Genomic DNA, 27,103 nt, shown 5'->3' with positions numbered 1-27,103 from the left:
GGCACACAGGAGGGGCTTGGCGATGGTGGCCACTGCCCTCGTGATCACCGGGTGCCGGTGAGTGGAGGGTGCAGGCCGCAGACCTCCCATATCAAAGGTGTGGGCGGAGAGCGGTGGAGGGCTCTGAGCAGGTTGGCTGTGGCGTGACCTGGGATGTGTGGCTGCAGCCCCTCCGGGGGGCTGGGCCCAGTCAGCGAAGCAGCCATGGACCTCCAGGAGATCCCACGCCCTCCACCCGGGCCCTTCCGTACCGCATGCGAATGGCAGTCCAGACGGCCCCTCCGTCACCCCCTAGGCCCCGGCCCTGGAGCCCATGGGCAGGGGAGAGTGGGTACAGAACGGGGCGGAGGAAGGAGACAAGCAGAGACAGTGTCCTAGGCCCAGAGACTTTAATGCCCAGCTGATGGAGGAGCCGAGGCCGGACTACACGGGCACTGACCAGCCTAGTGAGTGACAGACGCTCCATCTGATCATGCCCCTTGCTCTTGAGGCAACGAGCCAGGAATTTACCTCCTTCTGACTTCCTGCGGTGGTTCCTGACCACCCTACTCAGCCCATCCTTTGGCTGGGGACAGACAGGGCGCTGCGCTAGGCTGACCCTCTGCCCCAGCTGGTCTTGCTCACAGCCTGGTGGGGAGAAGGGCCTCCTGGGAGCCCTGCTTCTGGCCGAGGCTGCGCAGAGAAGACCCGAGGCTCGGACAGCCCAGGGCGCTGGCCACGCCTCCCGGGGACTCCTGTCTTCTCTGCATCTCGGTTGCTACCACCTCCACTTCCTCCGGCTCCATCCAGCAGGCATCAGCCAGGGCCTGGCCTGTTGCCATGACGAAGTCCGCATCAGTTGCCCAGGTGTCCGGGCCTCCTTGGACCAGAGCCTGCAGGGAGGTGAGGGGCTGGTGGGGTCTTCCTGGGGAGCTGCCTCGGGCCTCCTCTGTGGGACCTCTCTCTACCCCAGGCCATGCCAGGGCCGCCCTGAGGGCAGCCCAGGGCTCTGCCCCAGCCCCCACTTCACCTCCTGGATGAGCAGGGCCGTGACTGGGGTCTGGCAGCCAGAAGGGCTCTCCTGGGTCCTGCTGCGGTGGGCCATTCCCTCAGGCAGAGGCCCTGGAGTGGGGGTCCAGCTCCCAGGCAGGGGAGGCTCCGCCATGGCACGCTGTTCCAAGTGCACAAAAGCAAAGGTCCCAACAGGGAGGCTGGAGCCCACGGGGGCAGTGAAGCCCCAGCTCTCCAGGGGAGGCCTCAGCTGAGACCCGCCCTTCCAGTACAGGCAGGTCACCGCCACACCCTTCCTCTGCTGCCTTTCCGCCCAGGCTGTGCCCTTACCTGGCAGGGGGCAGGGGGGGACCCAGCTCTGGGCACTGCTCTCTGGCTCAGCTGTCCTGGCTTCTCCACCCAGGGTTGGCCGGGGGGTCCTGTGGACAGACAGGGTCGAGAGTAAGTGGGGCCATGGCTCCTGCCAGGTCCCCGGGTCAACAGATCTCTGCTTGGCCCATCAGCCACACCCTGAGAGAAGGCACCCGAAAGGGTGGATGTGTGCTGGCCCCCCCCACTCTACTGGTCCTGGTCTGTCCCTGTGGGCTTGGGAGGGGGCTGAGGGCCAACTCTGGCCAAACTTCTTCAGTGTGTGTGCATACATGTGCATGTGTGCACCAGCACATGCATGCGTGTGTGTGTGGGTGTGTACACATGTGCATGCGTGGGTGTTGGGGAAGTCCCTCATGGCCACTGAACTCCGGCACCCTCAGGGCTTCCTCTGTCACACACAGCGGTCTAGGACCTACTGGGAGGTTGCCAGGCTGTCTGCCAAAGGTGGCCGTGTCCAGGGGCCATCCTTTGGGGGTCGGGGGTGGGTCTCCTGGCACGCCTGCGCAGGGCCCTTCTACAGTGACCTCCACCCTCATGCAGTTGCCTCAGTCTGGATGAGAAGCTGGCCCTGACATCTCCCACTCGGGGCCCAGCTGGCTCCCACTGCAACAGGCTCCCAAGCCCCCCTCCCAGCCAGGTTCCCCAACAGCAAGCAAGGATCAGGGCTCCTGGGGAGAAGGCTCAGCTCCTCGGGGGCACAGCACACTGACCCAAGGCTGCCGTTGGTTGGCTGAAGGCTCCTCGTCCGGCGGCAGGTGCCCCTGTCGCTCCAGGGAATGCCCTTTCATGGTGGACGCTGAAATGGAAGTAAAGCTGCTGGACCTGAGCAGGCTGCCACTCCCCTGCCGCCCCTGCCCCTCTGTGGCTGCAAACATCCTGCCCCTCGGGGTCGGGACCCATCTCTGCGTGTGGCTTTGGCTCCAGGGCAGGCACTGAACCCACTCTCTGCCCAGCCAGCCCTGACTCTACAAAAGGAATGAGCCAAGTGCATTCCTGCCTCCCCTCCTTTACCAGGTATCCTTCCATCTACCCTTCCCGCATTCTGTCCATCTCTCAAGGCCCAGCTCCAGCCTCACGACCTCCAGGACACTGGTTCCCAACCATGGCTGCACATCAGACCACCTGGGCTTTAAAAACAGTAAGTGGCCGTGCCCCACCCCAAGGCTTGGGGAGGCCCAGGCACTGCCATATTGGAAGCTCCCTAGATGTTCCAAATGTGCAGCAGGGGTGGGAAACACAGTGTGTCCAGCCCATGGCATCGGTGCCCACTCTGCGAACTCAGGATACGAGCTCTCGGATTGTTTGGTCACAGCTCTATCACGGGACACAGCCCCCGGCAGGCTTGCAATCATTCAGGGCTCTGTGCTAGATTCACAGGGCCTCTGGCTGGGAGGGGGCCTGGCCACGGATAGTGGCTGTTACCTGGCTTCTAAGCTTCCTGCGCATTCCCAAGGGCGAGGGACTCAGCCTTCACAGGCCAAAGGGACGTCCAGTCACCTGGCCTCCCGTCTAAACAGAAGCCCTGCCGGAGCCCAGCCCACAGGATATAACGCTGAGATGCTCTTCCCCCAATCCTGCTGCTTTTCATGACAATTATGTCATCACAGATTATATTTAGTCTGCAGCTGAGGGTTGGTGAGATGGGAACCAGCCAGCACAGTGGGATCTCTCTGGAACCCAAATCCAACGATTGAACTGCAATTGTTCACGGTTTTCTGTAGTACGTGCGGCTGCTGAAGGCCCTCTCCTTCGAACCTCGTGTGCTCAGTAGGTCTCCGCTCCAAACCCTGCTGTGGACGTGGAATAAGATGCTCCCTCGGCCCAAGCCAGTGCTGGTGTGAGGCTGCCCCCTGCCGACCGAGGGAGTCTCTGCAGCCCAGGCCCACCTCTTGCCTTAGGTGCAGGATGGGTCCCTAAGGGCACAAGGGCCAGCAAAGGAAACCCTACACATTTAAGGGTGCCCCCTCCAAAAGATCCTGGAACCCACTAACTACATCCTCCCAGTCCTACCCCAATACCCCCACATTCAGGTGGCAGGGGCTGCTACCTGGAGAGCACCTGGCTGTTGCTATGGTTACTACCTGGAGGCAACGTTGGCATTGGCATTATTAGTATTGGCACGAGCAAGAAGGTTGGGGTTTGGAGCTCGAGGGGAGTCCTCCAGGAACACAGGTGATTCCATCTCCTCCATCTCTATCTCAGCAAACTGGAGGGGTCTCTGGTTGGCCATGACGGGGGGCAGGGAGTTGGTCCTTTCCAGGAAGCTGTCCACCTGGCCAAAGAGGCCTCCAGTCCTCTAGGGGCAAGGAGAAGAGTGAGAGAGCCGAGAGCAGTGCCTGGAGATGCGGGCTGGCCGTGCCTCAGGGCTGCCACCGGAGGACGATGGTGCTGGGAACAAGGGACGAACCCCACGAGGCCAGGGGAGGCGGATCCACACATCGTGGCGTGTCTTTGGGCACTGTTTGCCCGTGGGTAACCCAGGCAGGTTTAAGTAGGTGGTCATCAGGGACCTTGCTACTCCACGGTATCTTAAGAAACACTAGACCGAGCCAAGGACTGAGGACTGGGGTAACTGGAGGCAGGTGGGGCATTTGATACTGAAGAGCTTCTGAGAGGCACTGTTGACAAGGGTTTGTGGGGAGGGGAGGAAAGGGGTGAGACCTGGCAGAGGAAGATGGGGAACAATGTGTTGCATTGGACACCTTGAATAGTCTGGGTCATTGATTTTGAGTCCCCAGAGATGGGGAGGGGTGTCTCCAGCTTCCACATTCCCGTCCTGCATGGCTGGGCTCCCGGCCCCACTCTGTGAGGCAGCACTGCTCCCCGCGCCTAGAACACAGGGGGTGGCCATGGTGCTCACCTACCCGAAATATCCCTTCCTCCATTGCAGCCTCCACCATGGCTCTCTCCAGCTCCTCTTCAGCTATCAGGTCCCCCGAGATGGTTCGGTGGATCTCAGGAGCAGCCTCCTCCTCAATGGTCCGCAGTCCAGCCTAGAGATCGAGACTCGGTGACCCCTCCAGTCCAGAAGGGGATACCAGGCTGCTGCCCATGGCCTCACTCATTTCTAATCCTTTCTCTGGGACCCCGGCTCATTCAGTGTCCCAGGCCTTGGTGAGACCACCAGGTCCTGCTCTGGCCTCTGGGACAGTCCAAAACCTAATGGTCTCCAAGGAGTCTTCTCTCAACTTCCTAGGTTACTTCATACCCTCCCAGGCCTCCAAGTTGAGAAGTCTTTTAACTCAATACAGTCTGCTCAATGATCTCTTTTGATTGCACATGCCATTAACATAATTTTTTGAGCTGATCAAAATTTGTATCACCAGCAATGGGACAAATCAAGACTGGTGTCGCCTGATAGTTTGCGTCATTGATTCTGTGACATTCCTGTCCAAGACGTGTATCCTGAATCTATCATGAGGAGACATCACATGAACGCAAACCCAAACTAAGGGATATCCTGGCTTGTAATCTTCAAAAATGTCAAGGTCATGTCAAGGAGAGACTGAGGAACTGTTCCAGATGGAATAGGCTAAAGAGAAAAGACAACTGAATGCAGTATGTGATCCAGGTCTGGATCCTTCTGCTACAAAGAACATTAGTGGGACCACTGGTGAAGCTTGTATGGGGCCTGAGGAATGGATGACAGTGATTACCAATGTTAATTTCCTGATTTGGGGGGTTGCTTTGTTATGTGGGGGACGTGCTCCTACATGCCCTTGCTCACAGGAACTACATACTAAGGTGTTCTGAGTTGATGGAACATCATGCTGGGAATTACTCTCAAGTGGATCAGAAGAGAAAGGTTTTTGCATTATACATGCAACTTTTAAAATTGTGAGGTTGTTTAAAAATAAGAATTGCAACTGAAATAAATTTTTGAGCACACAGCCCAAATGCCTGTATGTTTTTTGATATTATGAATTCTGTGCCTTGTAACTAATACCAGAAAAACAGATGAGTAAAAACCAAGTTCTAGATTTCTTTGCATGCCCAGTGGATGACTGTCGGGGCCCCCGGGGGCTCTGCCTTCTTTGGAGAGCACTGCTCATATCGAACTCAGATTTCTCCTTTGCACAAATCCCGTTTCCTTTAGTCCCCTCATGCGGAGACGGAGGAGCTCTTGGCCCCTCTCTTGAGGTTGAAATGCCTTCTGTTGTGGGTCATCCGGAACTGTCATTCCACGGCCTCACTGGTCCTGGCTCCCTCCTTCCCTGTGCGTTTTGCCACTGGGCCTCCAGGGTATGGAGAGGGAGCTGGAGTCTGGGCACTTTGGCGCTCGGGCTGGGCTTACCTGGATCTGCACCGTGTCCTTCTTGGGCCGATACCCATAATACTCCTCCTGGCGCTTCATGAACTTCCGGAAGTGCTCCTGGATGAGAAACGTGGCGTAGAACTTGCCTACAGTCACTTCGTCATCTGCAGAGGAGCCAACAAGGGACCTGAAGGCCAGCAGGACTCTGACCCTGGGCTCGGAGGGGGGCCAGGCGTAGACAGGACTGGGCTCTGCAGGCCGCCCCCCCTCTTGCTGATGTGGTCAGCACCCACCCTGAGGCTGGTGCCCACCCTGATGGCCACCGTGGGGCTTGTTCAACGTATTTAATGGAGGTTGGGGCCGCTCTCAGATTCCCACAGGGCTTCCTGGACAAGTTCCCGGGTGCCTGCCCCTCAGCTGCCTCTGGACCCTCATCTCCCAAGCTGCGCCCACCTCCTATTGGAGGGATGACCTGGTCCAGGAGCTTCATGCTGGTTCTCTTCCAGATTTTCTTGATGATGGCCCTCAGCTCCTCATTGGCCTGCTCAAAGTTACCTGGGGGCAAGGGACAGGCAGGGGCGGCCCTCGGGCCATCCAGGCCAAGCCGAGTGCACATGGCAAAGCACCCTGGACTCTCAGAACCTCTCAGGCAGCACACGGCAGCCGCCATGCCGGGCATGGCGATGGAGGAGGATGTCGCTGTGCCCCGGGGGCAGCCCACCCCTCGGGCCAGGGGCTCCCTCTCCTTAGGCCTTGGCTCCCAGTGTCCAGAGCGGGTGGCTTTGAAGGCTGTCCTCCCCTGCTCTTCCCCTGCCCCCCACAGAAGCCTTCGAATCCCCCATGCCCATGGTCTGTCCCGAGGGCCCCAGGCAGCCTCCCTGTGGCTCTGACTGGGCGCCTGCCTGACTCTTGGCCTTCCTCTCCTTTCCCTCCGCAGGAAACCTTCTGTGGGGTGTCTCTGGTGCCTGCAATGGTCCCAACAGCCCATGGGGACAGCCCTGATACAGCTGAGCCCCGAGTGACCTGCCCTGCCTCCCGCCCACTGCGCAGCCGGGGGCCTGCAGGTTTAAGGAGCCGAGTGGAGTCCATCAGCCTGCCCAGTGCTACCTGAGTACCTCCTCTGCTCCTGCCCCGGGCCCAGCCTCGGGGCAGCCCACCCAGTGCAAGCGCTGCCCTGCCTCTGGCCCCATTCAGACACAGCTGGGTGGGCACAGATCCTGAGTGCCCTGTGCCCTGTGAGCCCTGACGGGTGTGAGGGTTCTGTGGTCACAGCCTGGGGGGCTCTCACTGCTTCTCTCCATGACTCTCATTTCCAACCTTCAGCTCTGAGACCCGGCAGAGTCTGTGCCAGAAAACAGCCTCTGCGAGAAGGGAGGCGCTGCACGCGGTGGGGGCCTCACCTTCCGTCTTGATCTTGAGTGCCGTGCGTACCAGGGCGAAGAGAGTGGCATTGAAGGTGACCGTGCCATCACTGTTCAGGGGCATGTTCATGCCCACCAGCCGCTGTGGGGGTGGGGGAGGCAGGCCCGCTGCAGGGCTGGGACCGGGCCAGGTTGGCAGGCTGCCCCCCTGATCTGCGCTCCGGGATGGGTGGGGCATGACGGCTGGGGCGCAGGCTGACCAGAATGCCCCTCATGAGGGGCTGGGAAGATGGGTTGGGGGGCACTGCAGAGACATCAGGTCCTCAGAGGGGCACTTGGGGACCCTGGGGATGACTGCTCCTGAAAGAGCCATGCGGTCGGACCTCACCGGCTTCCCCAGCACCTGGGCATCTTCCTGTCCCAGGGCGGCACCCCTTCCCGGCAGTGCGGGTTACCTTACAGGCTACCCGGTGTGGGCAGAACTTCCCGAAGCCCAGCGGGGGCTGGATCCTTCTCAGCAGGGTCACCACGTCTAGGTGTTTGATTCTGCCCCTGCAGGGGCATGCACACACTTGTCCGCCTGGGAGCCCACCCAGCTCAGAGAACTGGCCAGGGAGAGGGTACAGGAGCCTGGGGACGGTGCCTCATTTCCAACCATGCTAGGAAGGGGAAGCCAAGCTCCCTTTTCCAAGAAGAAACAGTGGTTGGATTCCCTGTTGCCCACCATCAGAAATGGGCTCTCTTTTTTTTGGGCAGATAGAGGCCAGAATTCCCTCAGATATGGAATCTTCAGGCCTGGAATCTGGGTCTCATTTCCCCAAGATTTCTTTGGGTTTTGGTCAAGCTGACGGGGGCCTCTTGTGCTGTGTTAGTGGAGGTAGAGGGTTTGGATCAAGGACAATAGAGGCCCCTACTCCCAGAGGCCGGTGGAGGGCTGGCTGGACAGCTGTGCCGTAGCTGGTTGGAAGGACTCCGTGAGATAATGCACGCTGTGGCTAATGGCACCGGACACCTGGGAACCCTCACCCACTGGGAGTTACCACCTATTTAGGAAGCATGTAAAGACAGCAGGGCTGCCTGGCTGTTAACGCGCACACAGATGCCCCAGGGTGCGGGACGATGCTGATCAGTCAGACCAGGGTGGGGCCAGGGCTCTGCATTTTTATCAAGCTCAGGGGCTTGATAAAGTCCGCTATCAATCTGGTCAGTGGACCGGATTCCGAGTAGCCAGGGCCCGGAGGCCCTGAGGAGGTCTGAGTTTCCTGTTCCTAGACAAGTCCAAGCAGAAGCTGGCTGACCACTAAAGTCAAAGGGGTTTATGGATGTGGGACCCCTTCCAACCTGAGGAACTCCAGTTCTCTGATTTGGGACCTCAGACAAGGGAGAGGAAGCCTGCCCATTTTTAGTACACTGGAGGGCTAGGGTCCGGGTGGAGTGGGAGAAGGCGGCGGGGGCCCGGCACAGAGTGTGCGGACGGGACTCACTTAGCCTCTGGGTCATACTCCGCCCAGATGGCCTTGAACTCGTCCAGGTGATGAGGGCCGAGGATGGACCAGTCCCGAGTGAGGTAGTCAAAGTTGTCCATGATGACGGCCACAAAGAGGTTGATGATCTGCAAGAGCGGGCAGAGGGCTCCCAACGGACACAGGCGGCCCGCGCAGGAATGGGGTGGGGGGCGGGGACATTCCCCTGGGCGCGGCGCCCGTTGCCTCTCCCTACTCAGGCCCTTCATTGCGGCCCCTCTGCATGGCCTGCCCCCACACAAGCGACCCGTGTCACGCCTGTGTGCTCTTGCACAGGCAGTGTCCTTGCTGGGGGCTGGGTACTCAACCTTTAAAACCCAGATTGAGCTCCTCCAACCTCAGCCTCTTCCCCTCACCCCAGAGAGATGATCTCCCCTCCTTTGTGCCCCCCCTGAACCATGCCCCTGTTACGGCTCTTGCCTTTTCTCTCTGTATTGGGTGTCCCTTTGAACTGCAAGGTTTGCTCACACATGGACCCCCTGGTACCCAGTGAGCTCCCTCAGGGCTGAATCTTATTTATGTTTCTATCCCCTGCACTGAACCCAGGGCCTGGCACACATCAGATGCTCCAACAGCAGTTTTAAGAGAATATAGGAAACAAACATGAGCTAAGAAGCCAGAGCCCAGGGGATCCTGCTGGCCCTTTGACTTCCACATGGACAGCCAGCAGCCCTGGCATCTCAGAACAGCCTGGCACTCTGTTTCTAACCCCACTGGGGGACAACCTTCTCTTCCAAGGAACAGGGAGGGGCAAATGGCTTTATTGGAAGCTCCTACCTATTTAGGACAGAATCTCATTAATTCTTTTGATTAATTACCAACCAAAACCAGAGCAGAAAGGTGACACCTTTCAGCATCCCCTCTGGAGCAGGAAAAAGCACTCGGAAAGCCGAGCCACAGGCAGCACAACCGAAATAAGGGAAAATCTAGCCAGAGCCTCCTACCCCCTGCACCCCCCAAGATCGCTTCCTGCTGAGACAGGAGCTGGTGGCAGGACAGGACAGGTGTCCTCCTGGCTGCCCGCGTCAAAGCCCCCTCCCTGGCCCCGTGCCCCGCGGGCCCCTCACCAGGAAGGCACAGAGCATGTAGAAGCTGATGAAGTAGTAATAGGCGAAGTTGGTGCCGCACGTATGCTCCTCGCCTGGGGCGTAATCGGACTCAGGGTCGCACAGCTTGCCGTAGCTGCAGGCCAGCAGGATCTCCTGCCACGCCTCACCTGTTGCACACCTGGAAGAGAGGGGTTCCTGTCAGCTCATCTGCTCTTGGGTGGCCCCTCCTGAGGCCAGGAGCCCGGTGGGGGCAGGGCGTGGGCAGTGAGCAGACTGGGGCTACTTCCTCTGAGCTCCAGGTTCACCCGTACAGCCGTACAGCCGGGTGTGGGCTGGGCCTCAGCTTCCCTCTGCGCGGCAGTCCCCTGCTCTACCCCTCGGGGGCACTACAAGCAGGAGCTAAAGAAAAGGGGTTTCCTGGACGGAGGAGCAAAACCAATCTATGATCCAGGTCACTGGGGGAGCAGCTGGAGAGAGCTCTGTGCTACCCAAAGCAAGGTGGGCCAGAGGTCACCCAGGCCTCGCCACTCCCTTCTTGAAAGGACACTTGACCTCTGTCTCCTGCTCAGCGGGATGAGATTGGGGAACAGGCGGCCCCACTCAGGACTGGCTATGTCATTTTTGGGTCCCGTGCAAAACAATGATGCAGGGCCACTGGCTCAGAAGTGACTTGGAAAGAGGCATTGGTTGAAGAGCAGTTAGCATAGCTGCCATCCAAAAGTGAGTGAGCATTTCAAGACAGGGACAGAGCCTTAGCCCTTCTGAGCTCAGGGCCCGGCTCCTCCTGCAGGGCCTCCAGAGCAGATTGGAGCCCAGCGAGGGCCCGGACGGGGGCATCGGGGTCTCCTGCCTGAAGAGAAGCAGCACAGCTTGCGGGAAGGTCTGGAAGTTGTTGTTCCGGTTTATTTGGGTCCCATCCACCAAGGCGATCTTTCCAAACATCTGCAAATCACAAAGGGCTCTGACTTTGGGATCTAGATAAACACCTCCCCTCAGGTCATTGCCTACTGGCCCCTCCCACCTGACCTGCTCCCCTGTCAACCCCCACCCCCTCCAAATCCCCTTCACTTCAGATCGCAGGAGACCAGAGGCCAAGTCAGTTGGATGACTTTCTCCAGGTTGGCTGAAATTCTTCCCATCCAGCCAAAGGAAAGCAGGAGGGCAGAGCGATCTTCCTAACAGCCAGAGGACCTGGGGACTCACTGCAGGTGATGAGTGGGGGGGGGGGGGGCTCTCAGGGGAGGGCAGACTGAGACCACCCGGGTTTCTAACCGGCCTTAGAGATGCAGTCCACCTGCATGCAGGGCCCCTCCTGGAGGGCTCCCACCTGACTAACAGGGCAGCTGTCTGGGAGAAGGTGAACGACCTCCTCTTTCAGTCTTGGAACTGACCCACTGGGCTGCCAGGATGAGGGCGGCACGGAGGGTGGAGGGGGCAGGCTGCGTGCTGATTTGGTTTCTCCACCATCCACTGATGTCCCCTCTAACCTGGCCAAGATCCCTCCTCAGCCTGGGCCCACCCGCCTCTCACCTGCATGCCGATGACCGCGTAGATGAAGAACAGCATGACGATGAGCAGAGCCACATAAGGCAGAGCCTGGCGGGGAGCAGGGGGTCGGTTCGCAGGGCCTCACCTGCCTGCTTTGCAGCTCTGCCCTCCCTTAGTACTCTGGGGACCCCAGGCTCCACACGGGGCCGGGTGGATGCCCCCAGCAGTCTCTCCCGGCAAGCACAGTGCCTGGGGTCCCTGCGCAGACCTGGCCGGGCCCCCGGGCAGTGGGCTGGGTGCACACACCTGGAAGGACTTGATGAATGTCCACAGCAGGGTGCGCACACCCTCTGCCCGGCTCAGCAGCTTGATCAGCCTCATGACCCGGAACAGGCGGAAGAAGGCGCTGGAGATGCGGGCGCTCTCGTCTGGGTCCTGCGGGGCGGCAGCCCCAGAGGTCAGTCTGGGTGGCACCTCAGAGAGGCAAGGGGCAGGCAGGGTGGCAGGGCAGTGTGTGTGCGCCGGGCAGATGTCCACGGCGGGGAGAGGCCCCACATCACGGCCCACGTCACGACCCCTGCTGGGCACCAGCGCCGCGCCCTCCTCCGGCTCAGGCTCTGGGCTTGCTCAGCTGGGAGGAGCGCCAAGCCGTGCTGAGACAAGCCATCCTCGGGGGGGTGGCAAGGGGGGTTTTGTTCCTGGGTGAGGCTGCCGCCAGGCCCACCTCCTGCCCTGTCAGGGCCTCCTGCCTCATCTCGCCTTCTCCTCAAGCTGCCGCTGAGCCGAGGACCAGGCAGCTCTCCTGGGCCTCCCCTGAGTGTCCTCCCAGCGCAAAGTTTCCCTGAAGCTCGGCTGCTCGGGTGCCATCACCTGAGCATGGCACTCCCCACCCCACCTGCACGTGGCCGTCCTAGGCTGGTAAGCCGCTGCCCTGTGCCAGCCTTAGACACCCTCATAACTCTGGAAGGGGAGAGCCCCCTGCCTGGCTTCCTGTGGCCCCAAAGGCCTTGTGCCAAGGAACTGCCACTAAGGTTCTGTGCCAGCCAGCGCTCACAGGCCTCTCTGGATGCTTCCACCCGCACAGAGGTGCCAGAGAGACCGCTCACCCCACGTCCTGGGGCTCTGGGAAAGCCACTCCGTCTAGTCCATGCACACCCTACCACAGAGCCCCCGCCTCCGCCCTGCTCCTCAGGGGGCCTGCTCTAGGGAGGAAGCCCTGAGCGCTGGGCCCTCCCCATGCAGTGCACGCGGCCAGGCCTGCGCATGCGGGCTGCAGGGCAGAGGGCTGGCGGGCGTGCTGGGCAGGCTCATGCAGCCCGGAATTACAACGTTCCCGCAGCCTCCACCCAGGCAATACAGTCCCCCGCTGGAGGCCAGGAAAGTCTGTGGAGAGAAGAGATGAGGGGAGGAGAGGGAGGGGGGACACGGTGGGAGGGGGGTGAGGACAGGTGTCAGAAAGGACAGACACACAGAAGAGTTAAAGAGAGAAAAAGACAGCAGGGGGCCAAGACCCCAGGGGCTGCTGATCAGGGGTTGGGGGGGTGGTGAGGACCGAGCTGTGGGAACAGGGAGGCGACAGGCCGGGGACAAGGGAGCAGGAGGAGGCGGGAAGGCCGGCCCACACCTCCTGTCTCGTCTCCGAGATGCACCTACGGCTGGCAGGGGCGCAGGTTCTTCCTGTGTGTCTGCGTTGGGTGACACTGGGGACCTCCCTGAGGGAGGCACCCGGACCAGTACTTGCTCATCACTATGAGGGGCTTCACAGCCCCTCTCCCTGCACCCGGGGATGCTGGCCAGCTCTCCTGTGCCACGGAGGCCCCATCCTCGGGGTCAAAGGGGCTTCCCTGCCCCTCCCCGCCCCCCACCTGGGGCGGTACCAAGGCTTCCCTCTCCCGGCCAGGGTCTTAGAGCGCAGGTGTCCGGTGCGTGGGAGCAGAATGTTCTCCTGGTCAATCTGAGCCTCTCTCTTAGGCCACATTTCAGAAGAAGCCCTTATCTGGAGCCCTGGTGCGGGTGAAGTCACCACCTTATCTGACACTTATTGGTGGGTAGGCCGGCTCCCAGAGCACTGGCCTCCCGACCGGCAACATCCTTTCCTCCAGACCCCTGGTTCTCAACCTGGCTGCACATCAGAGCTACATGGAGAACCTGAAAATGTATATACATATATACCTTTGTTGGGTCCCCAGCCAGGCCAATTAAGTCAGCTTCTAGGGGATGCGCTGGCTTCAGAGGTCTAAATGCACCTCAAGTAATTCTAATACACAGACAGGATTAACAACCAGTGTTCTAGGCTGTGTGGCCAGCGTGGCGGCCCCTGGGCTCTGTGGCGTTGGAATTACAGGGAAAACTGAACAAAATCAGAAACGCATTTCCTCCATGGCACCAGCCACCTTTCAAGTGCCCGACAGACACGTGGCTAGTCTAGTACTGAATACAACAGGGCATTTCTGTCACAGTGACTGAGGGACAGCATCTGAGCCTCCGCAAGTAAGGAAACAATTTTGATGTATCCAGGTCTCCCCGTGCACTGAACTCAAACTTCAAGAAGCAGCTATGTTTAGTTGGGCTGCTTATTTTGCCTGTTCAGAGTTCTCTCTTCTGACTGTGCTGGTGAGGCCTGTCGCTTTCAAACCATGGGGCCTTTGGGGTGCTCTTTCCCAGCAGAAACCGAGCACGCATGGACATATACAACACACACGCACACACGCACACGCACACACACATACACACATGCACACGCACGCACACAGTGGTTTCACCTGGAACCCACCCACGCCTCTCGCCAGCCCACCCCTTGGTCCGAGCAGACGGAGTTCTATCGCTGTCTGACCTGTACCGGGGGCTGAGCATGACTCCCAGGCAGGCATGCCCTCCCCTAGGAGGCTGAGTCCCCAGAAGTGCCACTCCCTTCCTAGGCGCAGCCTTCCGGAAGGCTCCTTCCTCGCTGGCTCCATGCTTCTGCTCGGCTGCTCGCCCTCCCTCACCCCTCTTGGGCTCCTCTATCCTCTCCCTCGCCTGTCCGCCCACCATAAAGTTCGTGCCTGGGCTGGGTGCCTGTTGTTAGGCAGTGGGAAGTTTAGAAGGAAGCCCTCCATGTGATGAGCCCCCTGGCTTGGGGAACAGTTCCCTGCTGGGTCCCCACGGCTAGAACAGCCACCCCTTGAGTAGAATCCACCACGCCCATGGGTAGGTAGACTCAGGGCATCTGCTCTCCCCGCCTGTCCCAGAATGCAGCACAGCAGGCACAGCGCCCAGAGCAGCACCGTCGCTGGATTCCAGCCTCTGACTCTTGGAGCTCCTCTTCCCTGCCTCCTGCCCCCTCCTTCACTTCACCCTGCAGCGACCCTCAGCCTTAGAACATCAGAGCCGCCCCTAGAGGCAACCGTGGGCCTCCTCCCTGCCTGCCCGCTGCTGCTTCTCCTCCATCCCAGGCCTCACCCCCTCCACCCCATGTCTCTGGGTCCAGCTCCTGGGGCCAACTGCCTCCCCACTCAGCCTGGGCCGCAGGGCCTGCCGTGTCAGCAAGGCCTCGCCTACACTGAGATGCCCCCCAAAGGGCTCGCCCTCCAGACTGCGCCAGCCCTGGGGTCTGACTCCTCTCCCCAGGCTGCAGGGCTGCCAAGCATGAGCCCAGAGTGGATTGGAGCTGCCAGGCCCACCCCACACTTAGACCGCTGCCTCACGGCCATGTTGGCCCCATCACGCCCACCCCCTCTCCTTCTAGTCCAGGACTCTGCCTCCAGGCCACCCAGGAAGAGTGCGCCTATTTGCCCCTCCCACACCCCTGCATTTCTGCCGCCTCCAGCAACTGCCGTCTACCAAACTTCCCCCAGAAGCTGTTCCCTGTGCCCACTGCTGTGCCTTCACACCCGCTAGTCACAGCCCCATCCCTTGTGACCGGCTCCCGCCCCACATCTGCTAGCCATCCAGCTGCTCACTGATGGCCGCCTAACAGCAAGCCCTGCGGCCTTGAGGCTTGGGCTCCTCTGCCGTTGCTCATCCCACTTGAGGCTTCGGCCATCATCTCCATTCATCAGAGACTGGGCCATGTTCCCGGGCGGCCACCTCATGCAAGACGCAGAATGACCCTCCATTATCCGCCAGCACTTGCAATGACTTGCTACCCATCTCTACTCGTACACCCAGCACCGAACCCCCACACCAGAACAGAATGATGGGGGACGTGCCTCCCCAGACCTTCCCTCCTGGAGATGCCGAGTCACCCTGGACCCCTTCCTTCCCATGGCCCTGGCGGCACTCCGCACGCTGCTGGCCCCTCTCCAGCTCCGAGCTGTTCTGTTCCGCGCCCACAGCCTGCGCTCCAGCTCCCATTGCTTCAGGCCCATTTGCTTCACCTCTGCTGAGTTCACGGATAAACTGCTGTGTTCTGAGACCCACGCCCTCCCTGGGGTCACTGGGTCTTGAGCCCTTTCCTTATCCGAGGGCGTGGCTCCTGTAACCACCCCCTCATCCCACACTGACTGCAGGAACCCGAGGATATGCTCTCACGTCCCCATTCTGGCTCCACATTCCCCTCCAGCTTCTATCCCACTTCTCTTTATAGCAAAACGCCTCAAGAGAAATGTCCATGCTCACATTCTTCACTTCCTCCCCTCAGTCCGCTCCCACCAGGCATCCTCCCCCGTAATCCCCACTGAACTGCTCTCGCCAGGGCCGCTGTTGGCCTCCCGGCTGCCAGAAGCAAGTCAATGCTAGGCTCTCCTCCTCCTCGACTTCCAGCGCAGTTGCTGCCGGTCGCTCTGCCTTCCTGATGGGCACGGCTCTCCGTTTTGGAGCCCCGCTGCCCCTTGCTCGCCCCGCCCCGCCTCATCACCCCCTCCTTCCCGGCCCTGTTTGCTGACTCCCCCTCTCTCTCTCTGACCACGAAGCCCAGGAGCGCTCCAGGGCTCAGTCTCTGTGCCTTTTCTCTCAACAATACCTCTTTTCAGGTGATCTCGTCCATCCCCACGACTCCAAATGCCACCTTTATTTCCAGAGGCTCAGAGTTACACCTCTACCCTGACCTAGCCTCTGAGCTGCACACTCATAAATCCAAGCCTGTAGGGCGTGTCCATTTGCAAGCTTCATAAGCATCCTAAATTATCATGCCCACAGCAAAAATACTGACTTCCGCCCCCCACCTGCTATTCCACCAGTTTCCACATCTCAGTAAATGGGATCTTAATGGCTTGGGCAAAAATCCCTGTGATCAACCTTGATTTGTTCTTTCTCTCACTCGAAGTGAAGGCCATTGACAAATATTGTCAGCTCAGCCTCCTGGGTGGCTCCAGACGCAGTCCACTTCTCCCCACTCCATGGCTAGCACCCAGCCATCATCTCTCCTCTGGGTTATGGCCAGCAGCCTCCTGAATGCTCTCCGAGTCAGCGCGTGTCCCCTACAGTCTAACCTCAACACAGCAGCCTGAGTGACCCTTTTAGAACTAAAGCCAGACCAGGTTTAAACCCTCCAAAGGGCCCTCATCTCTCAGAATAAAAGCCAAGATTATAACCATGGCCTTCAAGTGACATGGCCCCTGACTTCTCTCTCTGGCCTCATCTCCCCCATTCTCCACTCCAGCTGCAAGGGCCTCCAGCTCAGGGCCTTTGCACACACTCTTTGCTCTCTGTACAACCCTCTGTCCCCAGCACCTGCACAGCTCACTCCCTTACCACACTCAGGTTCTCCTCAAATATCATCTTGACACTAACCTCTCATTTTCTTTCACTCTCAGCCTTTTACCTGCTTCATTTTGCTCCATGGCACATGTGGGGCAAACGGGCCATGTCCTAGTTAGTGTCTGTTTCCCCTGGGCTCTTGTTCGTGCTGTAACTCTGGCACACCTGGGAGGCCCTTGCTAAGTATTTGAAGAGTGAATGATGACTGACTCCCGGACTGGGCCCCTTATTTTTGTCATTTTTACTTTCTGCTCCTCCCCTACAGATCATCTAGAAGCAAAGCTCTGATGCTCCGCCTGCCCCGGTGAAAACCTGACGTCTCGCCGCCTGCTGCGCGAAGTTCAAGGCCCCTCCTCCCCACGGCTTACTCTCTAGCTGCAAGTCCCCCTCTGTCCTCTGCATGCTCACTCTCAGCATCACCCGACCGTCCTTTTCATTCTTTCCTGCCCTGTGCCTCTCCTACAGCAGCCCCGGCTTCTTGCTCTTCTCTCCACCTCCAACCATCGGCTCCCTTTGCTTCAGGGCCCACTTGAGGTTGCACCACCTCCATGAAGCCTTCCCAGACCACTGTACCCAGAGACGATATCTCCTCTTCACTACAGCTCTTGTCTGGGACAGCGGGGCACCCTCGTTATGTCCGCCTGGAATCTGAGTTATCTGTCTGTTCTGCAGGATTGCGGCTACTGTCATTTCTACCTCTGTAACCCTTGGGATACCATGCTGAACCCTCAGTGAACGTGCAAAAAACATCTGTAGCCTGCATGAATGCTTCAGCCCCACCCCAGGAGGGTTCCACGCGCCTGATACTCACGTCGATCTCGCTGAGGATGACGTCGATGATGCTGCCGATGACAATCAAGAAGTCAAACACATTCCAGGGGTCTCCAAAATACCCCTGGCAGGAAAGAGATGGGAGAACCAGGGCATGAGCCTCGGGAGGAAGGAACCCCGGAGGCCAGCCCAGGGCGGTGGCCCCCATGCAGAACCGATGGGCCACGCCGGGGTGGGGGGGCATGTGGCTCCCCTTTTCCCCGGAGCTCCAGCATGCCCACCTGCTCCCGCCCCCCTCTCCCTTTAGCTCTTTATTTCTCCAGAGCATCTGGTGATGGAAGGGGAGTGAGAGAGTGGTTGGGTAGTCGGGATTTGGGGTCTTAGTCCAGATGGGGAGCTTTCATCTCCCCACCCCTGAAGTCCTCTCTGGGGCTTGATAATGCAGACCTGAGCATCCGGGCCGGGCTGAGTATGTGGGAGTGGACCTGAGAACCGAGAACACAGCCAGACACAGGCATGCCTCAGAGATACGTGTGCATTTGGTTCCAGACCGCTGCAGCGAAGCACGTATCGCAACAAAGCCAATATGGCAATAAAGTGGGTCAAATGAATTTCTTGGTTTCCCCGGGCATATAAAGTCATGTTTATGCTGTGCTGTAGCCTATCAGGTGTGCAGTAGCATTATGTGTAAACAAACAATGTACACACCTTAATTAGAAATAGTTAGTTGCTAAAAAATGGAAACCATCATCCCAGCTTTCAGTGAGTCATAACCACTGGTCACAGATCACCATAACAAATACAATAGCAATAAAAAAGTTTGAGATATTGCAAGAATTACCCAAATGTGACACAGAGACATAAAGTGAACAAATGCCATTAGAAAAATGGCAGACTTGCTCGATGTAGGGTTGCCACAAACCTTCAATTTGTCAAAAACACAGGATCTGCAAAGTGTGACAGAGTGAAGCAAGATAAAATGAAGTGTGCCTGCTTCCCCAGTTCGGGCCTATTAAGCTTAGGGGAAGGCGGGGAATATAAGATGGGCTCAAAGAACGGGGCAGAAAAGAGGCCATCAAGATCTATACGGCTGTCAGCCTGGAAATCCTGCCTGCCCTGGGTCTGAAGGCAGACGCGGGCAAAGGCATGAGCAGGCTGGGGGCAGAAGTGCTGGATGAAGGGGCCTTCGGTGGGATGAGGCTGGAGGGGGGGGCACTCCATGAGAACCCCTCCAGCCGGCCCCGCCAGATAGGCTTGCCCAGGGCCCCAGCACTCACCCTGGCCTTGAACGCCATGAGCTTCAGGATCATCTCCAGGGTGAAGATGAGGGTGAAGGCCACGTTGAGGATGTCTGAGATGTGGTTCATCTCCTCTGACTGGTTGTAGTGCTGTTGGGGGCACAGGAGTGGGGCTGGAGGTTGCATTCCCAGAGCCCCATCCTCTTCCTCAGGCCCCCTGCTCAACTTTTTTCAATCTCAGAAAACTGGGGTCCTGCTTCGCCATCCCCTGAATTCTACCAAGCCTAACGACACCCCTTCCCCAGAGAGGTGATGAAAGGAGGACAGAGGCACCCGGCTGCCGTCCTGCGCTGGGCGGCACGGCCGGGCTTCCTCCCGCGTCTGTTCTGGCTGCCCAGAAGGGAGGCCCCAGCAGGCTCTGTGACAGCTCCCTCTAGTCACCTGGGCACGGGACGAGCAGAGGAGCCCCTGGTTGCAGAGCGGGCGTGATGGCCGACTGCAGGAGGACGCTGAGCTCACCAAGCTTACTTTACCTCCTTGCTGTCCCCAGTGACGGTGAGGCGGCTCGAAGCAGCAACCTGAGCCCCTCTGACTCGCCACTGTGACCCTCCTTGAATCTATTTCCTCGTAAAGTTTCCCACACATTTCTTATCCCTTTTTAGAAAGCTGATGATGTCCCACTTCTACCACAAAACCTTCCCAAGCAGTTCAGAAGGACGTGGTGGCTGTCCCTACCCTACCCTGTCCTGGCAGGGCTGCCTAGGTCTGCTGCCCAGCTTGGACCCACTCCTGAGCCATTGCTCATGATCCTCTGTGCGACCTGGGCTGCTGGCTGGGTGACTCCTTTCCATATCTTCATCACCGAGCAATGTGTGGTCAGGCCAATGGGTGTCTCGGGTGCCTCGGGCCAGGCCGAGCTCGGCAACTCAATTTATACAGGGCTTAAGGGATCAGATGTTTAATTAAGTCTTGACAATGATGCTGCTGATTATGATGTTCTCTTTAGAGTGTGCTTGACTCCTAAGAGACACCTGCTCTGTGAATATTAAATCCATTTTTCTTGGGACTGGAGCCAGAATTGCAACCAACTCAACCATCCAGATTCGCAACAGCAGAAGGGAAACAGAGAAAGCGCTTCCCACTTCCTACACTGCCTCGTCCTGTGTAGACGTCCTCTGTTTAAAAAATTGCCACAGCTGTTTGTAGGCTTGGAAGACCTCCTTCCTAAGCAGTCAAGCGTCTGGCAGCACGGCCTGGGTCTGGCTCACGTGTCTCCCGCACAGCGCCTCACCGCACAGAGCCTGGCCCATGGCGGGCGCCAGGAGAAGCGCCCGGAGAAGCAGGCGGACCCTGCCCAGGCCACAGTGCCTCAGGCAGTCTCCGGGGGCCTTACCTGCATGCCCAGGCAGATGGTGTTGAGCATGATGAGGGCGAACATCAGGTACTCAAAGTAGGAGGAGGTGACGACGTACCACACCTGGTACTGGTATGGGTTCTTGGGGATGTAGCACCGCAGTGGGCGGGCCTTGAGAGCATACTGCACACACTGGCGCTGAAATGCACCACCACAGAGCGGGTCAGTGCCAAGGGGCCCCCTCCCCCTGCCCCCAGCGTCCTGGGCTTCAGAACCCTGCATCCGGCAGGCCGGGAGCAGCTGGGTCTAGAGCCTGCGTGGAGGACTCCACTAGACTGCCCAGGGAAGATCCCACTGGGCCTGCGGGGCTTTGTGTCATCACGGCCCGAGTCTAACATGGCTCTAGCCCGGGGGCTCGAAGGCCTTGCTTTCTCTGGGTGCCATGTGAAGACCCCCACCCCCCCAGGATGTACGCTTCAGGCTGGAGACAGGTTGGAGGTGAGGGAGAGAGAGAGAGGCTGCATCTGGGCACCACGCGGAGGCTCTCTGCCATTCCTGCCCGAGGCCGCTCCGCGGGCCTGGGCCTCGGACTCGGGCTGGCAGGGGCTCTGCGCTCCATCTGCAGCAGGCGGCCGGGCACCTGGTTCTTGTCCAGCTCGCAGTTCTTGTACTCAGTCTCGCCCTGTTCCTGGAAGGTGACGATGACGAAGCCCACGAAGATGTTCATCATGAAGAAGGCGATGAGGATGAGGTAGGTGATGAAGAAGACGGCCATCTCCACGCGGTGGTTGTAGACGGGGCCCGTGTCCTCCTCGTAGGCGTCTATGGCCTTGTACAGTAGCCTTGGGGCGGGCGAGAAGGGAGGGCGGGCTGGGCTGGGATGATGGGGGCGGCCAGGCCAGGGCGGGCTTCATCCTGCCAGCCATGGGCAGCCCGGGAACTTTCTGAACAGTCAAGCGGTGGGAGAATTAGGGCCGTGCTTGGGGGGCTGGGACAGATCCTGGAACAGGCCCGCCCACCCATGAGGAGACCGTCTATATCCAGTCACCCACAGGGTCCCCTGCGGGCAGAGAGGCCCACACCCATGGGGGACTGGCTACGTTCTGTCAGCGCACCCTGGTCACACTCCCAATGGAGTGATTGGTCAGCACGCTGGTCCTGCAGACCATCAGGACTGTGCTGAGCGCTGGCCGTGGGTCTGGCACAGAGCAGGGGGTGGCGGCGGGCAAAGGGCGGGGCAGCTTCCCGACGCTGTGCCTGCCCCGCCATGATAGACCCTCAGTGGCCCTCACTCACTGGGGCCATCCCTCGAAGGTGGAGACAGTGAAGAGAGACATCATGGCTGAGAGCACGTTGTCGAAGTGGAAGTCGTTGTGCACCCACTGGCGGGGACGCAGCTCCATCTGCGTGGGGTCCCCGTCCTTGTACACATAGTAATAGCCCCTAAGGCGAGGAGGCCCAGTCACTCCCCTGGGCAGGGCTGGACCACCTCCTCCGCATGCTGAGTGTGCTGGAGAAACAGCCACGTGGACGGGGGCACACGGAGGGGACACAAGCAACTCTCCCTCCCATCATCCAGGAAAGGTGCCTCCATGAACATGCCTCCCAGGCCCCCAGCCCAGAGGGCCACTGCCTCTGGCACAAGGTCCCCACCCAGGGACCCCTGTCCCCTGCACTCTCAGCTGGCAGGGCGGCACCTGCGCCCCAGGGGCCCCTCCTCCGCCCACCTGCACTCCTTTTCTGTCATCTTGGACTCGTCATTGCAGCTGAAGAACTTCCCCTACATCCGCAAGGAATGGGGAGGGAGACACTGTATAGACACAGGACTGCAAAGTGGGCACAGGAAGGGAGGGTGGCCATCAGGAGGGTGAGGCTGTCTTCCCCTCGGAGGGGGCCCAGCTGGAGGCAGGCCCCAGAGGAGTCTCCACATCTCCAGCCCCCCTCAGGCTTCCTGCCAGGCCTGCGTGCTGCCAGGCCTGGGAATCCGGCTCCTTAAAGCATTCGAGTGCTCGGAGCTGGGCCTGGGGGGCGCAAACAGGAATACGGCTGGGCCCTCCTTCTCTGTGGTGGGGCCCCTTCCACCCCCAGTGGCAGCAGGAAGCCCTCTTAGGGTCCCCCCATCACAGAGCAGGAAGGGCTCTCCTGCCAGCGGGCTGGCCCTGCAGCTGCTGTGGGGACACACGCCGCAGGGGTGGGGGTCCCCCGTCTCAGAGTCAAACAGGTGGCCCCGCACACCCACCCCAAGGCCTGAGGACGTGGGCTCTGGGCTCCCCTATACAGATTCTAGCCAGAGAAGTTCCTCCTTTTACCTACAGCACATATTGAGCACTCACAGATTTTGTTTGAACAAAAGGAGTTGATTGCTAGGTTTTAATATGCCTAAATTAAGTTTGAAATACATGGATTCTGGTCCAGTTCCATCCAAGGCCAGAGAGGGAAAATGCCTCAGCTCGAGGGTACACGGCTACCCCCTACCCACTGCGGGGCTCTGCTGTTCCTACGGCATCCCCCGTCACGGGGGCTGGAGCAGAGGGGTGAAGATGAGGCGGGCGGCACCGGGGGAGAAGCAGGGGAGGACAGCTGCTAGCGGGCAGGTTTCTGGATGCGTCACCTCAGACACCCAGTTTAATATGTAAAGCAAGGCCAAAGTCTTGATACAATAGCTGCGTGTGAACGCATGTGCAAGCTCCCAGAGAATGTGATGTACGGACCACTTGTGACAATGCCTGCTATGTAGGTGGGCGGGAACTGGGGGTCTTCTGATGGGAGGCTATGAAGCACAGCTGGACGGGACAGGGAAGGGCGGGGCCCAGGCATTCCCTCAGGGAGCACGCCCCCCCACGTTAGGAAGGGTCAGACACAGAGTGCCCTGGGGGGGCCCAGCAGAGGAGGGGCTGGGGTGGGGGCAGGGGCAGCCCTTGCCTGGGGGTAAGAGGAGAAGGGCTACATGGAGAGCACTGGGCACTGTGTCCAGGTCAGGTCAAGGAGCAGTGTCCTAGATGAGGCCCTCCTGTCCCTCCAGATGTGACTGATAGGGCCCATCCCCCTTGAGGGCCTCTGGGTGACCCCCCCTGACTGCTCTCCCCAGAGCCTGCTCCCTGTCCATGGGATTTGTGGGGCTTGTTTCATGACCCCCTCAGTCCTACCAGAGACCACGGCCCAGAGAAAATGTTCCAGGAGTGTTTGTTGAGTGAGTGAATGAATGTAAGATGATGTCATTGAATGCCTAAGTCTGACTGAGGTTATGTAGTTGTGATTTTAAAGAATCCAGCTCTGGGCCAGGAGCGGTTTGGGTTATGAAAGGAAGTATTGGGGGTGTCAGTTGTACATGCAAGTATTAATTTCTATGTCCTGCTAATGATTTGAAAGCCAGAGGCATCCAGATAGCAGCCCGGTGGGAGGGGACACCCTCGTAGGACTGACTGCCACATTCCCCCAGGACAGTGAGAACAGAATGAGGCCACTTCCCAGATCTGAACTGATGGCCTCCTGCACTCAGAAACTCCCGGTATATATGAACGATGCCAGACAGACCAGCCTGGGGCATGGTGGGCAGAAGGCCAGCTGATGGGGGGTGGAGCTGCGGCAGTTCTAGCCTGGCAGGCTGGAAGGGGCTGGGAGATGATGACAACGGGGAGGGCCTTGCGGGGCCCAGCAGGTGTGGGGAGGGACCTTCATCCTCAAGGAGAAACCACGGACAGCCAGGAAGACATCAGATCCAATGGCCGTGGTGGCTGGCAGAGCCACAGGGCCAGGGCAGGGCGTCCTCCAGGGAACGGCCCCCAGACTGGATGTGGCTTAGCTGCAAAGCTCTGCGCACTCAAGGGCATCTGCCTCCACAGGCTGGGCCCCCTTTGCTCAGAGCAGGGAGAGAGACCGGTTCCTGCTCCGCCTGGGCACTGGCGCCTGGGCTGGGACAGGAGGGGACGCCGCCCCGGCAGGCGGGCTCACCTTGAAGAGCTGGACGCCGATGCAGGCGAACATGAACTGCAGGAGAGTGGTGACCAGGACGATGTTGCCGATGGTGCGGATGGCCACGAACACACACTGCACCACGTGCTGTGGACGGAGGGGCTGGTGAGCACACACCCCCTCGCTGTCCCTCGCTGCCTCCCAGCTCCCCAGAGGCTCAGAGAGGCTCCTGGGGAAGAGTGGCTGCCCAGACTCATGCTCACCCCCCATCTGGCGAAGGGGTGGGGAGGGTGCCCCGGCAGCGGCCCCCGCGGCCCCTCTCTGCCTTCCCGGGTCCTGCCCAGCCCTCTCTCACCTTCAGCCCTTTGGCCCTGTTGATGGCCCGGAGGGGTCGGAGCACCCTCAGCACCCTGAGGATCTTCACCACGGAGATGGTGCTGGACCTGGGGTGGGGTGGTGGCTGAGGGCGGTGGATTCCAACCCCCAACACCTGCTCCCCCCGCCTTCCCCAGCCCTTCCCTCCTGCTGTGCGTGTGCTCTCCCGGGGATGAAGGTGCCTCCCGCTCTCCGGGCCACTGTCACTGGTGTGCCACCAGCTCAGTAAGGGCTCCTCTGTGTGTGGCTCCAGGCTGTCTCTGCCGTCAGACGGGGAGCAGCCCGGACACAGGGGCTGCACCTGCTGCCTGGCCCTCAAGCCCTCCCTCCCGGGCTCCAGCACACGGCTCTGCCCTCGTAGTGTTGTCACTGCAGCCTCGGTGGCGACAGCCTTGGCCCCCATCCATGGCCCTGAGGGACCCTCCCTTTGCGGCTTGGTGCCCCCCAATGAACAGCAGGTGGTGCTCCTGCCCTGAGGCCCCCGGCATGAAGCAGAGCAGTTGTGCCCCAGGCTGGCCCCTGCCACTGCTCACTCAAGTCCCATGGAGATGAGGGACACGGCCACCACCAGCAGGTCCAGGATGTTGAAGTAGTTGCGGCAGAAGGAGCCCTTGTGCAGGAAGGCACCGTAGGTGGTCATCTGTGGGAGAGGCGGCATTCTGGGTGGGGCGGAGCTTGGGAGCAGGTGCGCCCCCCAAAGAAAGGCTCCCAGGGAAGGTTCACCTCTGCTCAGGAGGAGCCCTTGGCGAGGCCAGCAGTGGCCAGAAGGCTGTGCCTTTCGCTGCACTCCTTGCCTACCCTGAGCGCTTTGCATCCCCGTCTCTGCTCCCCCGGCTCTGGAAGTGTGAGGGCTTCTCACGGGCCGTGATGCCAGGCTTTGCTCTCTGAGCACGTGTTTCCCCAGATGCCATGGGGAGCCCCAGAGTGGGGAAGCCTGCCCTCCTCTCTCCAGAGGACATGATCAAGTGCCCCCCACTCCTCCCTGGAAAGCCCCCTCAGAAGTCACCTCTGCCCTAAGGACTGCGGAGTCAGGCAGCCAACCCCGGAGACTCGGAGACCTTTGCAAGCCTCTGACTCCCCTCTTCCCTCTGCAGCCCCTCTCCTGCCACCCCCCTGCTTCCTGCTCTCCTCTCAGCTTCTGTCGTCTGGTCTCCAATAACCTCCCAGGCCCTTTGCACGAGCACATCGTGTCCCTGAGGTCTGGGAGGGTGAAGTATTACCTGGCATTCAAGATGATTCTGTCTCAACTCCCCTCCCAGCCTCTGAGCCCAGGCCTCCATGTTTGTGCACTCCATCTCAGCCCAAAGGGGTCACTTTCTGCCCTCTGAGCAAATCCCAAAATCTCCTTTCAATGCATTCACTATTTTTCTGTCCTCTTGGACCGACTCTGGTATCTCTCCCCAGTAATGAATCTTTTCCATCTTCCAGGTCTAACTCTAATGTCACCACCTCCAGGAAGTCCTCCTGGACCTTGAGGAAGCCACCCTCTCCCTCTGCTCAGCTCCTTCAGTAGTGGAGGCCAAGAAATAAGTAAGGGACTGTTCCGGTTTCATCATGCAGCCTGCCCTGGGCCCAGGACACCCCCTTCTTCCCTCCTGGCTTGTGAAGGTAAAGGCTGGGACTACTCAGTCTCAGTCACACGTGGGCCCTCTCTTTGGTCCCCAGACCTTCCACTGTGGTAATGTGAGCCCAGTGTGTCAGCCTCGGGAATAGGAGAGCAGCCATGTGCCGTGGACCAGGACCGGGAGGGCCGTGATAGGGCGGAGCTGCCAGAGACCCCCCCCTCAAGGCCGCAGTCACTTCTCTGGGGACCCCTGGGGGGAGAGGCCTTTCAGGCATTGGTAACAAAGGTCCAGGAACAAGTCACAGCTCCCTGGATCTGCTCTTAGGCTAACTGCACCCTCAACATGGGAAGAAAATGCCTATGGCTTCCCAGACACAGGTGCGTACAGCGTGTAAGTCGGAGCCACAGCAGGTGTGGCCGCTCGGCCTGGACACACCCCTCATCCAGCCATCCCTCAGCCTTCACTCACCTTGAGGACAATCTCCACAGTGAAGACAGAGGTGAAAGCGATGTCAAAATACCCAAGGATCTGGTGACAGGGCCGGGGAGAGAGAGGTCAGTGAGGAAGGGCGGAGCAATGGCACCATCTTTATGCCACCACGACCAGCATCATTGAAACCAGGTGACAGGAGCCTGTCTGTGTTGCCTGCTGTGATGACACTGTTCAGAAGGAGGGACTGCACAGTCTTGGCCCTCCAGGGATTTAAACTCTAATACACTCTGCTGCCATACCACACAGAGGATACAGCTGAGCTCTAACACCAGAGCAACACGTGCCAGTGGCTGACCTTGGAGTGGGGAGGGGTGCTGAGCGGGCAGAGGGCACGGGTCTGCCATCACCTGATTCCTCATGGACTCTGCCCGGATGGGGTCCTCGGCAGCCAGGGCGGCACTGCTGAGCAGGATGAAGAGCAGGATGAAGTTGGTGAACCACGTGGCATTGACAATGCGATGACACAGGACACGGATCCTGCAGGGGTGGGGGTCAGGGCAGCTATGAGCCACGGGGCGCTCAGGCCTCACCAGCCGCTGTCCTGCAGAGGGCCGCTGGGTTGCACCTCACGGGTCGGTGGAGAAGGACGCCTGCATCTGGATGGTCCTCTGACCGGACGTGCAGGTGGCCCTGCCCCTCATTCTGTCCCTGCAGCCTCAGTTGCCCCTCACAACCAAGC

At 59.6% G+C, this 27,103-nt stretch overlaps 1 protein-coding gene across 9 annotated transcripts in view; it reads right to left on the bottom strand.

Moving 5' to 3' along the window:
* Window positions 1-372: 372 nt before the first annotated feature.
* Window positions 373-27,103, bottom strand: part of CACNA1S (calcium voltage-gated channel subunit alpha1 S) — a 62,522-nt gene continuing 35,791 nt past the window's right edge. The window contains exons 18-44 of one of the 9 annotated variants that reach the window (XM_037004720.2): window positions 26,772-26,901; window positions 26,401-26,460; window positions 24,901-25,007; window positions 24,348-24,435; window positions 24,032-24,139; window positions 21,808-21,860; window positions 21,377-21,523; window positions 20,721-20,922; window positions 20,120-20,278; window positions 18,766-18,876; window positions 17,529-17,612; window positions 12,365-12,421; window positions 11,345-11,473; window positions 11,081-11,146; window positions 10,401-10,492; window positions 9,569-9,728; window positions 8,463-8,590; window positions 7,434-7,530; window positions 7,018-7,120; window positions 6,071-6,172; window positions 5,657-5,781; window positions 4,227-4,355; window positions 3,444-3,658; window positions 2,073-2,158; window positions 1,321-1,409; window positions 1,010-1,150; window positions 373-872 (exon numbers count right to left, since the gene is read on the bottom strand). In XM_037004720.2, the coding sequence (XP_036860615.2) occupies window positions 621-872; window positions 1,010-1,150; window positions 1,321-1,409; window positions 2,073-2,158; window positions 3,444-3,658; window positions 4,227-4,355; window positions 5,657-5,781; window positions 6,071-6,172; window positions 7,018-7,120; window positions 7,434-7,530; window positions 8,463-8,590; window positions 9,569-9,728; window positions 10,401-10,492; window positions 11,081-11,146; window positions 11,345-11,473; window positions 12,365-12,421; window positions 17,529-17,612; window positions 18,766-18,876; window positions 20,120-20,278; window positions 20,721-20,922; window positions 21,377-21,523; window positions 21,808-21,860; window positions 24,032-24,139; window positions 24,348-24,435; window positions 24,901-25,007; window positions 26,401-26,460; window positions 26,772-26,901 (3,220 nt within the window). In that variant the 3' untranslated portion in view covers window positions 373-620. The other 8 variants (XR_005057677.2, XM_073217161.1, XM_073217159.1 and 5 more) reach the window with 8 other exon arrangements.

The sequence above is a fragment of the Manis javanica genome, chromosome 11, assembly GCF_040802235.1.
Source record: "Manis javanica isolate MJ-LG chromosome 11, MJ_LKY, whole genome shotgun sequence".
Lineage (NCBI taxonomy): Eukaryota > Metazoa > Chordata > Mammalia > Pholidota > Manidae > Manis > Manis javanica.
This window is presented reverse-complemented; position numbering and strand designations above follow the sequence as displayed.